Source organism: Microcaecilia unicolor, chromosome 3 (assembly GCF_901765095.1).
Source record: "Microcaecilia unicolor chromosome 3, aMicUni1.1, whole genome shotgun sequence".
Taxonomy (NCBI): domain Eukaryota; kingdom Metazoa; phylum Chordata; class Amphibia; order Gymnophiona; family Siphonopidae; genus Microcaecilia; species Microcaecilia unicolor.
In genome coordinates, this window is record NC_044033.1 from 261,290,950 (window position 1) to 261,306,772 (window position 15,823).

The following is a 15,823-nucleotide window of genomic DNA, read 5'->3' on the forward strand; positions in this document are numbered from 1 at the left end:
ACCGGACGCCCTCGGTGCATCCTGAAGAGGAGTCGACGCCGAAGCGTCATCGTCGAGAGGAGAGGTCCCCGTCGGTTGTGGAGGTACCGACGCATCGGGGTTCCGGCACCTCGGTGCCGTCTCCTGGCTCCCAGCAGCTTCCGGCACCGACACCCTTACCGGCCCCACCGCCTTTCCCGGCAGCGGGCCTGGACGAGTGCCTCAGAGCCATCCTTCCGGGGATCCTGGAAGGGCTGATGCGCCAGGCTGTGCCGGCGCCGGGGGTGCTTGCGCCCTCGGCGCCGATGACTGTGGCGCCGGCGAGCTCTAGCCCGGCGCCGGAGCTGTCGACACCGCCGCCGCTTGCGGTGCCGGTCTCGACTGCTACGCAGGTGGAGTCCCCGTCGACGTCGATGGAGGGAGCTCCGTCCCCGCCGGCGCGGGAGTCCACCGCTCGACGACACCGAGACCTCGGTGCCTCGACGTCGAGCCGGGCCCGGTACAGGACTCAGCTACATGAGCTAATGTCCGATACCGAGGATGAGGACTCGTGGGGGGAAGAGGAGGACCCTAGATATTTCTCCTCAGAGGAGTCTACGGGCCTTCCCTCGGACCCCACGCCTTCACCGGAGAGGAAGCTCTCACCTCCTGAGAGCCTCTCCTTTGCCTCCTTTGTGCGGGATATGTCGATCACCATTCCCTTCCCCGTGGTCTCTGTGGAAGAGCCGAGGGCCGAGATGCTCGAGGTCCTCGACTATCCTTCACCACCTAGAGAGTCCTCCACGGTGCCGCTGCACAATGTCCTGAAGGAGACGCTGCTCCGGAACTGGGTGAGACCGTTAACTAACCCCACCATTCCCAAGAAAGCAGAGTCCCAGTACAGGATCCACTCCGACCCAGAGCTCATGCGGCCCCAATTGCCCCATGACTCAGCGGTCGTGGATTCTGCTCTCAAGAGGGCACGGAGTTCGAGGGATACCGCCTCGGCGCCCCCGGGGCGGGAGTCTCGCACTCTGGACTCGTTTGGGAGGAAGGCCTACCAATCCTCCATGCTCGTGACCCGCATCCAGTCATACCTGCTCTATATGAGCATCCACATGCGGACCAATGTGCAACAGCTGGCGGACCTGGTCGAGAAGCTCCCGCCGGAGCAGTCCAGGCCTTATCAGGAGGTGGTCAGGCAGCTGAAGGCATGCAGAAAGTTCCTGTCCATGGGTATTTTTGACACCTGTGACGTGGCATCTCGTGCTGCGGCCAAGGTATAGTGATGCGCAGGCTCTCATGGCTGCGCGCCTCTGACCTGGACAACCGCACCCAGCAGAGACTGGCCGACGTCCCTTGCCGGGGGGATAACATTTTCGGTGAGAAGGTCGAGCAGATGGTGGACCAACTGCATCAGCGGGAAACCGCTCTCGACAAGCTCTCCCACCGGGCGCCTTCAGCATCCGCCCCCACTGGTGGGCGTTTTTTCCCGGGCACGGCAGGCTGCACCCTATTCTTTTGCAAAGCGTAGGTACAACCAGCCGGCCCGAAGGCCTCGTCAGGCACAGGGACAGCCCCAGCGCGCTCGTTCTCGTCAACAGCGTGCGCCTAAGCAGCCCCCTGCGCCTCCACAGCAAAAGCCGGGGACGGGCTTTTGACTGGATCCACGGGAACATAGCCGCCCTACAAGTGTCCGTACCGGACGATCTGCCGGTCGGAGGGAGGTTAAAATTTTTTCACCAAAGGTGGCCTCTCATAACCTCCGACCAGTGGGTTCTCCAAATAGTGCGGTGCGGATACGCCCTGAATTTGGCCTCCCTGCCTCCAAATTGTCCTCCGGGAGCTCAGTCTTTCAGCTCCCATCACAAGCAGGTACTTGCAGAGGAACTCTCCGCCCTTCTCAGCGCCAATGCGGTCGAGCCCATACCACCCGGGCAGGAAGGGCAGGGATTCTATTCCAGGTACTTCCTTGTGGAAAAGAAAACAGGGGGGATGCGTCCCATCCTAGACCTGAGAGGCCTGAACAAATTCCTGGTCAAAGAAAAGTTCAGGATGCTTTCCTTGGGCACCCTTCTGCCAATGATTCAGAAAAACGATTGGCTATGTTCCCTGGATTTAAAGGACGCATATACTCACATACCGATACTGCCAGCTCACAGACAGTATCTCAGATTCCGCCTGGGCGCACGCCACTTTCAGTATTGTGTGCTGCCATTTGGGCTCGCCTCTGCCCCACGAGTGTTTACCAAGTGCCTCGTGGTGGTAGCGGCCTACCTACGCAAGCTGGGAGTGCATGTGTTCCCATATCTCGACGATTGGCTGGTCAAGAACACCTCGGAGGCAGGAGCCCTCCGGTCCATGCAGTGCACTATTCAACTTCTGGAGCTGCTGGGGTTTGTGATAAATTACCCAAAGTCCCATCTCCAACCGTCCCAGTCTCTGGAATTCATAGGAGCGCTGCTGAATACCCAGACGGCTCAGGCCTATCTTCCCGAAGCGAGGGCCGCCAATCTCCTGGCCCTGGCTTCGCAGACCAGAGCGTCCCAGCAGATCACAGCTCGGCAGACGTTGAGACTTCTGGGTCATATGGCCTCCACAGTTCATGTGACTCCCATGGCTCGTCTTCACATGAGATCTGCTCAATGGACCCTAGCTTCCCAGTGGTTCCAAGCCACCGGGAATCTAGAAGATGTCATCCGCCTCTCCACCAGCTGCCGCACTTCACTGCGCTGGTGGACCATTCGGACCAATTTGACACTGGGACGTCCATTTCAAATTCCACAGCCCACGAAAGTGCTGACGACGGATGCCTCTCGCCTGGGGTGGGGAGCTCATGTCGATGGGCTGCACACCCAGGGTATGTGGTCCCTCCAGGAAAAGGATCTGCAGATCAACCTCCTGGAGCTCCGAGCGATCTGGAACGCACTGAAGGCTTTCAGAGATCGGCTGTCCTACCAAATTATCCAAATTCGGACAGACAATCAGGTTGCAATGTTTTACGTCAACAAGCAGGGGGGCACCGGATCTCGCCCCCTGTGTTAGGAAGCCGTCGGGATGTGGCGCTGGGCATGCCAGCACAGCATGCTTCTCCAAGCCACATACCTGGCAGGCGTAAACAACAGTCTGGCCGACAGACTGAGCAGAGTCATGCAACCGCACGAGTGGTCGCTCCATTCCAGAGTGGTACGCAAGATCTTCCGAGAGTGGGGCACCCCCTCGGTGGATCTTTTCGCCTCTCAGACCAACCACAAGCTGCCTCTGTTCTGTTCCAGACTTCAGACACACGGCAGGCTAGCGTCAGATGCCTTTCTCCTTCATTGGGGGACCGGCCTCCTGTATGCTTATCCTCCCATACCTTTGGTGGGGAAGACCTTACTGAAGCTCAAGCAAGACCGCGGCACCATGATTCTGATAGCGCCCTTTTGGCCCCGTCAGATCTGGTTCCCTCTTCTTCTGGAGTTGTCCTCCGAAGAACCGTGGAGATTGGAGTGTTTTCCGACTCTCATTTCGCAGAACGACGGAGCGTTGCTGCACCCCAACCTTCAATCCCTGGCTCTCACGGCCTGGATGTTGAGGGCGTAGACTTCGCTGCGTTGGGTCTGTCTGAGGGTGTCTCCCGGGTCTTGCTTGCCTCTAGGAAGGATTCCACTAAGAAGAGTTACTTTTTCAAGTGGAGGAGGTTTGTCGTTTGGTGTGAGAGCAAGGCCCTAGAACCTCGTTCTTGTCCTGCACAAAACCTGCTTGAATACCTTCTGCACTTATCGGAGTCTGGCCTCAAGACCAACTCAGTAAGGAATCACCTTAGTGCGATTAGTGCTTACCATTATCGTGTGGAAGGTAAAGCCATCTCTGGAGAGCCTTTAGTCGTTCGATTCATGAGAGGTTTGCTTTTGTCAAAGCCCCCTATCAAGCCTCCTACTGTGTCGTGGGATCTCAACGTCGTCCTCACCCAGCTGATGAAACCTCCTTTTGAGCCACTGAATACCTGCCATCTGAAGTACTTGACCTGGAAGGTCATTTTCTTGGTGGCAGTTACTTCAGCTCGTAGGGTCAGTGAGCTTCAAGCCCTAGTAGCTCACGCTCCATATACCAAATTTCATCACAACAGAGTAGTGCTCCGCACTCACCCAAAGTTCCTGCCGAAGGTGGTGTCGGAGTTCCATCTTAACCAGTCAATTGTCTTGCCAACATTCTTCCCCAGGCCGCATACCCGCCCTGCTGAACGTCAGTTGCACACATTGGACTGCAAGAGAGCATTGGCCTTCTACTTGGAGCGGACACAGCCCCACAGACAGTCCGCCCAATTGTTTATTTCCTTCGACCCTAACAGGCTAGGGGTCGCTGTCGGGAAACGCACCATCTCCAATTGGCTAGCAGATTGCATTTCCTTCACTTACGCCCAGGCTGGGCTGGCTCTTGAGGGTCATGTCACGGCTCATAGTGTTAGAGCCATGGCAGCGTCAGTGGCCCACTTGAAGTCAGCCACTATTGAAGAGATTTGCAAGGCTGCGACGTGGTCATCTGTCCACACATTCACATCACATTACTGCCTCCAGCAGGATACCCGACGCGACAGTCGGTTCGGGCAGTCGGTGCTGCAGAATCTGTTTGGGGTGTAAATCCAACTCCACCCTCCAGGACCCGAATTTATTCTGGTCAGGCTGCACTCTCAGTTAGTTGTTCTTCGTAGGTCAATTTCTGTTGTACCCTCGCCGTTGCGAGCTTCAATTGACCTGGGTTCTTGTTTTGAGTGAGCCTGAGAGCTAGGGATACCCCAGTCGTGAGAACAAGCAGCCTGCTTGTCCTCGGAGAAAGGGTATGATACATACCTGTAGCAGTTGTTCTCCGAGGACAGCAGGCTGATTGTTCTCACCTACCCTCCCTCCTCCCCTTTGGAGTTGTGTGTTTCATCTTTTGCTAGTTATTCAACTGGCGGGAGCGGTCGCGCACGGGCGGGAAGACGGCCGCGCATGCGCGGTGGGCGTGCCCTGCGTGCCGACCGTCCCGCGAAGCTTTTTTCCGGTTGGTGGGGGCTGCCGCGGACGTCACCCAGTCGTGAGAACAATCAGCCTGCTGTCCTCGGAGAACAACTGCTACAGGTATGTATCATACCCTTTCTATGAATATCAAATTAATTGTTAAAGTTGAGTCACCTAAAGAGTTCTAGTTACTAGGGGCCCTGTTTACTAAACTGCACTGTAGGCATGCTAACTTTTCAGCGCATGCTAATGATAGAGACACCCTTATATTCCTATGGGTGTCTTTAGCATCAGCGCACGCTAAAATGTTTGTGTCCTACAGCACAGCTTAGTAAACAGAGCCCTAGATATTGAGATTTCTCAACACTGTAATTATGCTGCGTGGGCACTAAACTGAATAAAACCCATTTCTTTTCAAATCAGCGTTAGAATTTCAAGTATCTATGTTGAACAACTGTTAACCTCACTCAATTTAGTTTAAACCAGCAGTTATTTCATATGTGTGTGTATATGTTTTGCTCTGTTGGACCTCCAACACAATCAGAACCAATGACAGGATCTGGTACTAATTAGTTTTCATGCAAAAACACCAGAGAATGTTACTTTGTTTTATATAACCCTCCAATTTACTCTAGTTCAATCATTGCCATGATGGTCTTTTCCGCCCAGGGACCATTCTTTAGAAACCCTATAATCACAAGGTGTCACCATAGAAACTGTGATTATTAGTCTGTCCCAAGGAGGTTTGATAACAGAGACCAGCATGATCAGTTCTGTCCCATTATATGGGCTAAAGCCAGTAGGTGGAGCTTGTTGCCCTATCAGTTTCATTCTTTGGGGTGTACCAAGATGGCAGCTACATTGAGGAAATGAAATTCTCTTGGGTAGAGTGGGTGAAGACCAATTTCAGCCTTGTGATACATGCTGTCAATTCGGTTATTAAACCTCCTTGGTCCATCCCCCAATCCCCAGGCAGAACTGGAATAAGCATAGCCTTGGCCCAAAGGTTTAGAGAGGGCTCTGCCAGATGTCTCAGGATTCAGGAGGCTAGGATAGCCAACATTCTGGATTTTTTCAGGATTCTAAAAATTTGTAAATTACCTATATCAAAGCCAGAAGGATGGCCAAGTGTGTGGATATTTTTCAGAGTTTAGTCCACTACAGCTCCGCCCTTGTAATGCAGAACCTGTGGTAGAATCCAGCCAATAGGAAGCTGTTTAGTTAACGAAGGGTGGAGCTGAGCAATAAGGGCTGTGGGGGGGAGCTCTGCACAGGGTCTTTGGAGAAAACCAGTTGATCCAGTGAGTATTCTTGGAGGTGATTGTTGCAGTGGAGTAGGACTGAAGAATGAGGGGAAGTGTGAAGATCTAATGTCAGTAGAAGAAAAGGACTGTAGCAAATGCTAGAATTCTACATGATGGTGGGCTGACCGGGGGGGGGGGGGGGGGGGGGGGGGGGGGGGGAGGCACTGCCTGAGTGAGCACATGAGCAGTTGGACAGCACTGGAAAAGAGAGCTAGAAAGCACATGTATTTGTGTATGTTTCTATGTATCTAGTGAGGACAGTCTGATATAAATAAAGTTTCCCTTTGAAAACGTGGGCTGGAATGAAGTTTATTGAAGAACAGCCTATGGAATTTACTCTGTTAATTATTGAATTACTTGTACAATTCCTTTGAACACTGTCCTAATACTGCCTCCAATCTGCCTATATGCTTTCAGAAGCATCAAAAAAAGCTAAAATACTATATTGCTTTTTCCATTTGTTAACCTTTTTTCATATGTAAAACTTATGGAAACTACAGACGTTGGTGGTGGGAAAAATAACGGAGTTGCTGCTGAAAGAAAGGATAGTTAACTTCCTAGAAGCCAACAGGTTACAGGACCTGAGGCAACATTGGCTTTACCAAAGGAAAATCCTTCCAAATGAATCTTATTGACTTCTTTGACTGCGTGACCAAAGAACTGGATGAAGGACGTCCGCTAGATGTAATCTACTTGGATTTCAGCAAAGCCATTGATACAGTCCCCCACAGAAGACCCATGAATAAGCTGAAAGGGCTGAATTTAGGACCGAAAGTGATGAACTGGATAAGAAACTGGTTGACCGACAGGTAGCAGAGGGTGGTGGTAAATGGAATTCTCTCGGAGGACAGGAAGGTGAGGCAGTGGAGTTCCTCAGGGGTAGCGCTGGGTCCTATTCTGTTTAATATATTTGTCAGAAATTTGCTGAAGGTTTGGAAGGAAAGGTTTGCCTTTTTGTGGATGACACAAAGATAGCCAATAGAGTGCATACCCTGGAGGGAGTAGAACAATGAAAAGGGATCTTCAAAAGTTAGAAGAATGGTCGAGGTTCTGGCAGCTAAAATGTAATGATCTACTTGAGGGTTCTAAGTACTACAATCTGGTATTTGTTAACTTGGAATGTGATTTACAATTAACACCAGTATCTTAAATAAAATAAATAATAATCAGAACTATTCAATATTTTAGATTTTAAATATGCAGTGTTCAGTGTGTGTTACTGTGCCAATATACTATTTATCACGGTAACAGCGTCTAGCACAACAACTTCAAACCATCATAGCACTGTACCTGCCTACCTTCCTCTCTCGCGGGATGTTAAAATTGAATGCCAAGAAGCGCAGAGTAATGCACTTGGGGTGCAAAACCCCAAAACAGAGATACCGGCTAGGAGGGGAGAGATTAGTAAGCTCGACTCAGGAGAAAGACCTTGGGGTGTTGGTGTCAGAGATATGAAGGTGAAGAAATAATGTGACAAGGCGACGGCTGTGGCCAGAAGGATGCTAGGCTGCATAGAGAGGGGTATGACCAGCAGAAGAAAGGAGGTGTGATGCCCCTCTACAAGTCATTGGTGAGGCCCCACTTGGAGTATTATGTTCAGTTTTGGAGGCCATATCTTGCTAAAGATGTAAAAAGACTGGAAGCGGTGCAAAGAAAAGCTACAAAAATGGTATGGGATTTGCATTGCAAACCGTATGAGGAGAGACTTGCCGACCTAAACATGTACACCTTGGAGGAAAGGAGAAACGGGTGATGTGATACAGATGTTCAAATATTTGAAAGGTATTAATCCGCAAATGAACCTTTTCCGGAGACGGGAAGGCAGTAGAACTAGAGGACATGAATTGAGGTTGAAGGGGGGCAGACTCAGGAGTAATGTCAGGAAGTTTTTTTCACGGAAAGGGTGGTAGATACGTGGAATGCCCTCCGCGGGAGGTGGTGGAGATGAAAATGGTAATGGAATTCAAACATGCGTGGGATAAAAACAAAGGAATCCTGTTTAGAAGGAATGGATCTATGGAATCTTAGTGGAGATTGGGTGGCGACGCCAGTAATTGGGAAGCAAAACCGGTGCTGGACAGACTTCTACGGTCTACACCCTGATCATAACTGAATAGATATGGTGGGCTGGAGTGTAAATTTTAAGGGGCTTCGATGTTAGCTTCAGAACTTTTAGTACAAGAACAGTGCTGGGCAGACTTTTACAGTCTGTGCCCGAGAAAGGGCAGGGACAAATCAAACTCAGGTATACATATAAAGTATCACATACCATTTTAAATGAGTTTATCTTTGGGCAGACTGGAGGACCGTTCAGGTCTTTATCTACCATCATTTACTATGTTACTATGTTTGTAAATTCATATCTTGGAAACATTGCCCTTAAATCTCACACTTTTGGGCAGTCCGTTCTTGGAATCTCTATATCAGAGGCAATAGAGTGAGCTTGACTTGCCCAGCTTCCCTGCAGAGCTGCCAAATTACCCAGCTATAGGAGGGAGACTTTTTGGCCAATCCTGTTTTGAATTTACATCCCAAGTCAATGTTCTGTTTGTAGTCTCTGATACCACCAATTGAAATCAGCACTTTGGGTCCCATAAAGTACCAGTACAGGGTTGCAGAAATCCAGGACTGCCTCATAATTTCCTCCTGGAAGTGAGTAACTTGTCAAACTTCACCTCTGCCCATTAAGCCTCTCCATTCAAAGTATGTGCTTACATAGTCCCCATGCTCACATCCAAATTATTACTGCTATCATACCCACAGCTAGGCTCTGCACTTTTCCCTGCTACTTCTGGAGAGATGAAATGATGGTGAGGGATGGGATCCCTGTAGGGAGGGGGCCCTAAATATATGTTTGCCTAAGGCCCAATATAGTGTTAATCTGGCTCTGTCCCCAGGGCCTTTGTAACATCCAAAACCTTGTCTGTTCCTCAGTCAGAAATAAAATCTAGAGACCAGGAACTCTGAGGAACAAGAACCTGCTTAAGGAAGAAACAGGCCAGAGCATAACGTTTTTGAGCAAGCATTCAGAATATTGTGGTGCCAGTTAAGATTGATTTCCAGAGCTGTCTTTGGAGCCTACTACCAATAAATGTTTACACCTGCTTCACCAGTAAAGAAGTTCCTAGATAGTCTCTTTCTTGCTGCTACAGAATAGGATAAAGTTAAATGGCACCAGCCCTCGTGCAATTTTTTGGTCTCATGCTTCCACAGTCACCAATTCAAGACCTTTTAGTTCCAGTCCTTATCTGCTCATTCAGTACTTATGTTTTATTTATATTAGGGGGCACCTGCATAGACTTTGGATGGGGTTCGGCTTAAGAATTGCCTTTTTTTGAATAAGATATATAATGGTGAGAGTGATAAAATAATAGAAACCATGTAATTTCAAGCACAAAGACTAGGAGACACTCCATGAAGTTACCTAGTAATACTTTTAAAACAAATAAGAGAAAATATTTTTCACGCAACAAATAGTGAAGCTCTGGAACCCATTACCAGAGGATGTGGTTATAGCAGTTAGCTTACCTGGGTCTAGAAAAGCTTTAGATGAGTTCCTGGAGGAAAAAGTTACAACATGGGAAAAGCTACTGTTTATCCTAGGGTTGTTAGCATGAATCTTGCTGTTTTTTGGGATTCTGCCAGGTACTTGTGACCTGAATTAGCCACTGTGGAAGCAGGATATTGGACTTGATGGAGCTTTGATCTGCCCCAGTAGGGCAATAACATTACCTAGATAACTACTTGTCCACTCATCTCACCTGGTGAGCTGGCTTGAATTGAAAACTTGAAATAATTAAATTAAAAAAACAAAATCAGTAAGGAATTTAAATCAAGGAGAACTGGCCACACTGGAGACAAATAGTAATAATTTTAGTTTGATTTTGAGCTAGATAAAAAGATCTCAAAAATCTGTAGAAAATGTTGATATATTGCCACCTACTTCAAACGGATGTTTAGCCAGGTTCAGCTGAGTTTTGCGTTTCCTCTATGAATGCAGTAGAGTTCCGTTTATCGAAAGATCTGCTAACCACAGACTCATTATCAAAAAACAAGTCATAGTCGGTAGGGCCATAATCTGTTTGTAAATCGTCAATTATTTGGAATTGGAGAACCATGCAGATATCATAAACCAGCACTTCAGATTCATGTACAGCCATAGCTACCTGAAAATTGTGGGACTGTGTTGCTGTAGGACAAATTTCTGCTCATTTGGGTGCTAAAACATGGTGACATAGAGTTTGTTTCCCATTATCTTGCATCCACCTATACTTGCTTTATTTAGTCAGTGAATCAAGGCATCATCTGGAGGCAGAAAATGCCAGCATTGTGAGGAAGATCCAATAGCTATGAAAACTTCAAAAAGTATTTCAACATCAAGAATGCTGTTTTTTTTTGCATCACAGTTATCTGGAATGCTATCATGACTCAAACTCTTGAAAAACACATGCTACAATCTGTGGCACTCTGCTACAGGTCCATAAAGAGGAAGAAGATGGTGTTGCTTCAAATGGAAAGAAATTTAAAAATATGATATTCTCAATTGATAAGTAACGTAATTTCAGACTTCAATAATGCTGAAGTGGAGGAGTAGCCTAGTGGTTAGTGCAGTGGACTTTGATTCTGGAGAACTGAGTTCGATTCCCACTGCAGCTCCTTGTGACTGTGGCAAGTCACTTAACCCTCCATTGCCCCTGGTACAAAATAAGTACCTGAATATATGTTAACCGCTTTGAATGTAGTTGCAAAAACCTCAGAAAGGGGGTATATCAAGTCCCATTTCCCTTCCCTTCCCTCGCTGCCTCTAAAACTATGTACATTGCTTTGAACACAGAAGAAACAGTGAGAATGAGGACAGGCACCCAGATGTGCAGAAGATCACAGTGGATGAGCCTAGATCCAATATGAAGCTCACAATAGATGAGTCTATGTCCCTGTGAGCTGACTGAAGAAGTTCAGCTGAAATTGTAAATTATCCAGTAGAAAATCATAGAGATGTACAAAGTACAGGAAAGCCTATAAAAGGGAATCGTGTCTGAAGCTGATGATGCTAATAGAATTACTCAAGAAGGCATCAAATGATGATGCGCAACAGTCTACTGCAGTCTACTGACTGTCCCTCTTTCATTTCCCCCAGACGTCACCAGTGACCAGCCTAATGCTCCAGGTACCAGATCTAAAGATGTCATATCCCTGATGCAACAGCTTCTTCTATTCCAAATAATTCCCAAACTAGAGGGGTCACACTTCTCAGGGATGACGCGGTGTGCCAGGTGACCCTATTCTTTGTGGTTTGAGGTTCAGTAGCTAGTTAAAAGAACAGTGCTAGTTTTTGAGAGAAAATGTTACAGAAGATTCTACAAATAGAATGATCACAAAAGGTAAAAAATTAAGAGGAGGATACAATCGAAAATAATTATAGAGAAAAATAATGCAGAGGAAGCAGAGACTTTTTGGGCACATCCACAAATGAACAGCACCAGAAGATTAAAACACTGGTATTTGGAATCATGAATAACCTCAGCAGATATGGATGACCACTCACAAGAGGATGGATAGTTGACTTTGTTGAATGGTGCAGACCAACTCTTCAAGAAGTAAGCCACTAGACAAGAATCAGTGGAAAGAAATAGTCAGTGATGATTGATGATGATGAAACAGTTGCATTTCTTAAGTCATTGGTTTCTCTTTTTTCTTTTTTTTTTTAACTGAGGGGTAACTTTGATTATTCAGAAATGTTTCAAATGGCCTTGGTTTTATACCTTTCTGAATAAACGGTGCTCTATTGTATTCTTTCTGGGAGACTGCAGGTGACAAAATATATATCTACAACATTTCTATTACAGAAATATTGTTGGACAAGAAACAACTGGTGTTGGCCACTGACACGCTCAAATACTTTAATAAATGTACGCAAAGTTTTAATTAATCAGGTCTTGGCAGAAGAAATCTAATATAATAATTCGCACCTCCAACGTTCTGAAACTGACTCCGTGGCAGTGAAGGCGTGTAGTGTTCGTAGGGTTTGTAATCACACTCCTGATCACTGCCCCGCCCTCGAGGGAACTCTGTATACTTGCCAGGGAAAGAAACGCGATGTCAGAAGGAGCAGGGACCAACCAGAGGCCTCGCACTCGCTCTCAGTGCCCCGCTCTCAGAGGGAAGGGAAGGCTGCATATATATTCACCCACCGGAAGTTCGTTCCCTCCCTCCGAGTTCCAGGGTCGTCGTCCATCCTCCCTCCCTCCCTCCCAGTTCCAGGCCCCCTCCCTCCAAATTTTAAAACTCATCCTGACTTACCTCACGCAGTAAAAAGCATGTAGGCTCGGCACTTCAGTTTTCCCTTCTCTGTCTCTCAGCTCTGGTCCCGCCCTTGCAGAACAGGAAATGAGGATGGGCCGCTGTAACCCCAACGAGGTAAGTCAGGATGACTTTTAAAATTCGGAGGGAGGGGGCCTGGAACTGGAAGGGAGGGAGGGACGACGACCCTGGAACTCGGAGGGAGAGACAACGACCCTGGAACTGGGAGGGAGGGGGGAACCTGGAACTGGGAAGAAGGGAGGGGGGACCCTGGAACTGGGAGGGAGATAGGGAGGGGGGACGCTGGAATGTCCCTTAAAAACATTAATGGCAGAAGGTGATTACCTTGCTATCACCCGTTTCATTTCAATCAGAAACAGGCTTTTTTTTACTAGTCATGTAATAAAGGTGATGAAGCAAAGAATAATATGTGGTACAGAGCTGGCAACTTAAAATTTTCTGTCCTATGGCAGTGTGCCATAGAGCAATGCAAAGCCACTAGCACTGAATGTAGAAAAAGAGCCAATGTCTAGACTCTCAAAAATATAATTCATTGGGTAGAGAAAATTTAATGATGAAAGCCTTACGGCCAGTGGAGGTTTTTTCCTGACACTACCTGAGAAAAATAATTGTAAGTTTAAACTTTACAACATTCTTATCTCAGTCTAATCATTATACAAAAAAAGATGTACCCTGTGAAAATACCATCTCAATGAAGATGTTCACCAGCAGTTTTCACATCTGGGGTCTGCTGCTAAATTTATTGGAAACCACATGCATCGCACATACCCTGCTAAGTACTAGGAAAGCACAGAGCTCAGCTGTAACAAATATAGGGCCCTGTTTACTAAGCTGTGCTATAGGCATTCTAGCATTTGTAGCGCGCGCTAACGCTAGAGACACCCATAGGAATATATGGATGTCTTTAGCATTAGCGAGCGCTGAAAACTTTAGTGCACCTTAATAAACAGGGCCCATAGTGACTTAGATAGTGTTGATATTGTGAACATTGAATTATAGCATGACCATTGAAAAAAGTGAATTGTCATAAACATGGAAAATAAAGACGGGAGAGTCATTCATGTTTGTGGAAGAGTAATGGGGAACAAAAGATGGCTTGAATGCAGTAACTCTAAAATAGTTCAGCTATTCCTGATAAACAAGTAAAACAATCTCTGCTTGCACAGTGCACCAAAACAGCAGAGCTCAAAATAGCTTTAAAATCACTAATAATGCCTAATTTAAAAACTGAATTGATTTGATGTATTCAGAGGGTTTTTCGTATATCCAAGTTGTTTGTATCATACTATGTTGTCATCCATTTAAACTGATCAGTTGTTTATTTCACTTAGTATGTCTTTTTCCATTACAATATAGGTATCCTATATTTGAGAACCCTTATCCCCTGACAATACATGAATCTCCTGTTACGTGTTGTGAGTATTTTGCTGATTGCCCTGTGGACCTTATTCCTGCACTTTATTCTGTTGGGGCTAGACAGAAACATCAAGGTTACAGTAAAAAGGTATATCCTGCCTGCATTATGTTCTTATCCTGCTGAGTTATATTCAAAACATCACAGATTTTGTGTTTGATTGTTGGTGGTTTCTTCCAGGAATGGCCCATCAATGGAGGGAACTGGGGGCTGGGGACTCAGAGCTACCCAGAAATAATTATTACTGGGTGAGTGATTCATTGGATGTATGCTTGATTAAACAAAACATTGTGTGCTATTCAAAGGGCAGGGCTGAACTTTGAATGTTATGGACTGGTTTTAGAGAAGCTGTGAAAAAGCGGGGCATTGAATGATAGAACCTTGACACCCGTGGAAGAATGGTGCTGCATGTAGCCATCTGGTGGCCAGAAATAAATGTTCATGATGCCTCATGATAGAACACTCACACAGGTTAAAATAAAGGCTTACACTCAGATATGAAGCACCTGTAGTATTGTAATAGCTCATTACCTACACAGATCATAGGAAAAGTGTTTCTGTTCTTGTGAGTGTAAATGCTCCCCCCCCCCCCCCCCCCACCACCACCAGAAGGCAAATTGACATGTGAAAACCAAACACTTGGTGTTCTCTGTCTTACCTACCATTTGGGATAAAGTTCAAACTCTCTAAGTAGGTGCAAAATGAATCTTGTACCTAATTTTCAAAAATGTGTTCTCACTCCTTGAAATTTATTCACTGGTACAAAGTATCTAGGAACTTTCCACCTCCTTCTGTGTAAGTGAAACTTTAATGGAAATGTCACTCACAGTTTTGAAAACATATTATTTTCTACCCTGGACTTGAACATAGCTTGGACATGCCACCTTGCAGTCTGACTAATATAAAGCATGCACTATGGAAGAATGTAGATAGTTCTGCTCACTGTGCAGCAGCCGCTAAGAAAGCAAATACAATGTTAGATATTATTAGGAAAGGAATGGATAACAAAAATGAAGACGTTATATGCCTTTGTTTTGCTCCATTGTGTTCAGTTCTGGTCATCGCATCTCAAAAAGATATAGTGGAATTAGAAAAGGTACAGAGAAGGGTGACGAAAATGATAAAGGAGATGGGATGACTTCCCTATCAGGAAAGGCTAAAGTGGCTAGGGCTCTTCAGCTTGGAGAAAAGATGGCTGAGGGGAGATATGATAGAGGTCTATAAAATAATGAGTGGAGTGGAACAGGTAGACGTGAATCGCTTGTTTACTCTTTCCAAAAATACTAGGACTAGGGGACACGCAATGAAGCTAGAAAGTAGTACATTTAAAACGAATCTGAGAAAATATTTCTTCACTTGATGTGTAATTAAACTCTGGAATTCGTTGCCAGAGAATGTAGTAAAAGCAGTTAGCTTAGCAGGGTTTAAAAAAGGTTTGGATGCCTTCCTAAAGGAAAAGTCCATAGACCATTATTAAAATGGACTTGTGAAAAATCCACTGCTTATTAATACGCAGCATAAAATATATTGTACTGTTTTGGGATCTTGCCAGGTACTTGTGACCTAGATTGGCCGCTGTTGGAAACAGGATGCTGGGCTTGATGGATCTTTGGTCTGTCCCAGTATGGCAATACTTATGTACTTAATTGTATCATTTTATACTAAATATTGGTACACACAGTGCCTGTATAATAAGAGCCTTATAGCGTGTCTTAGCACATTCCTTTATAGAGTACTAGTGTAATTGAGTATACATATAGTTAGGCACAAGCACTTGTGCTTAACTGCTGGAGATATGCAAATACATTTCAAGCTTATAGATTTTCTGTTTTATTTGCACTGGT

At 46.3% G+C, this 15,823-nt stretch overlaps 1 protein-coding gene across 1 annotated transcript in view; it reads left to right on the top strand.

The window, feature by feature from the left end:
• Positions 1-15,823, top strand: part of STXBP5 (syntaxin binding protein 5) — a 789,999-nt gene that overhangs the window by 543,151 nt on the left and 231,025 nt on the right. Inside the window, exons 11-12 of the mRNA XM_030194976.1 lie at positions 13,922-14,069; positions 14,160-14,227. Of these exons, the coding sequence (XP_030050836.1) occupies positions 13,922-14,069; positions 14,160-14,227 (216 nt within the window). The remainder of the gene's footprint in view (positions 1-13,921; positions 14,070-14,159; positions 14,228-15,823) is intronic.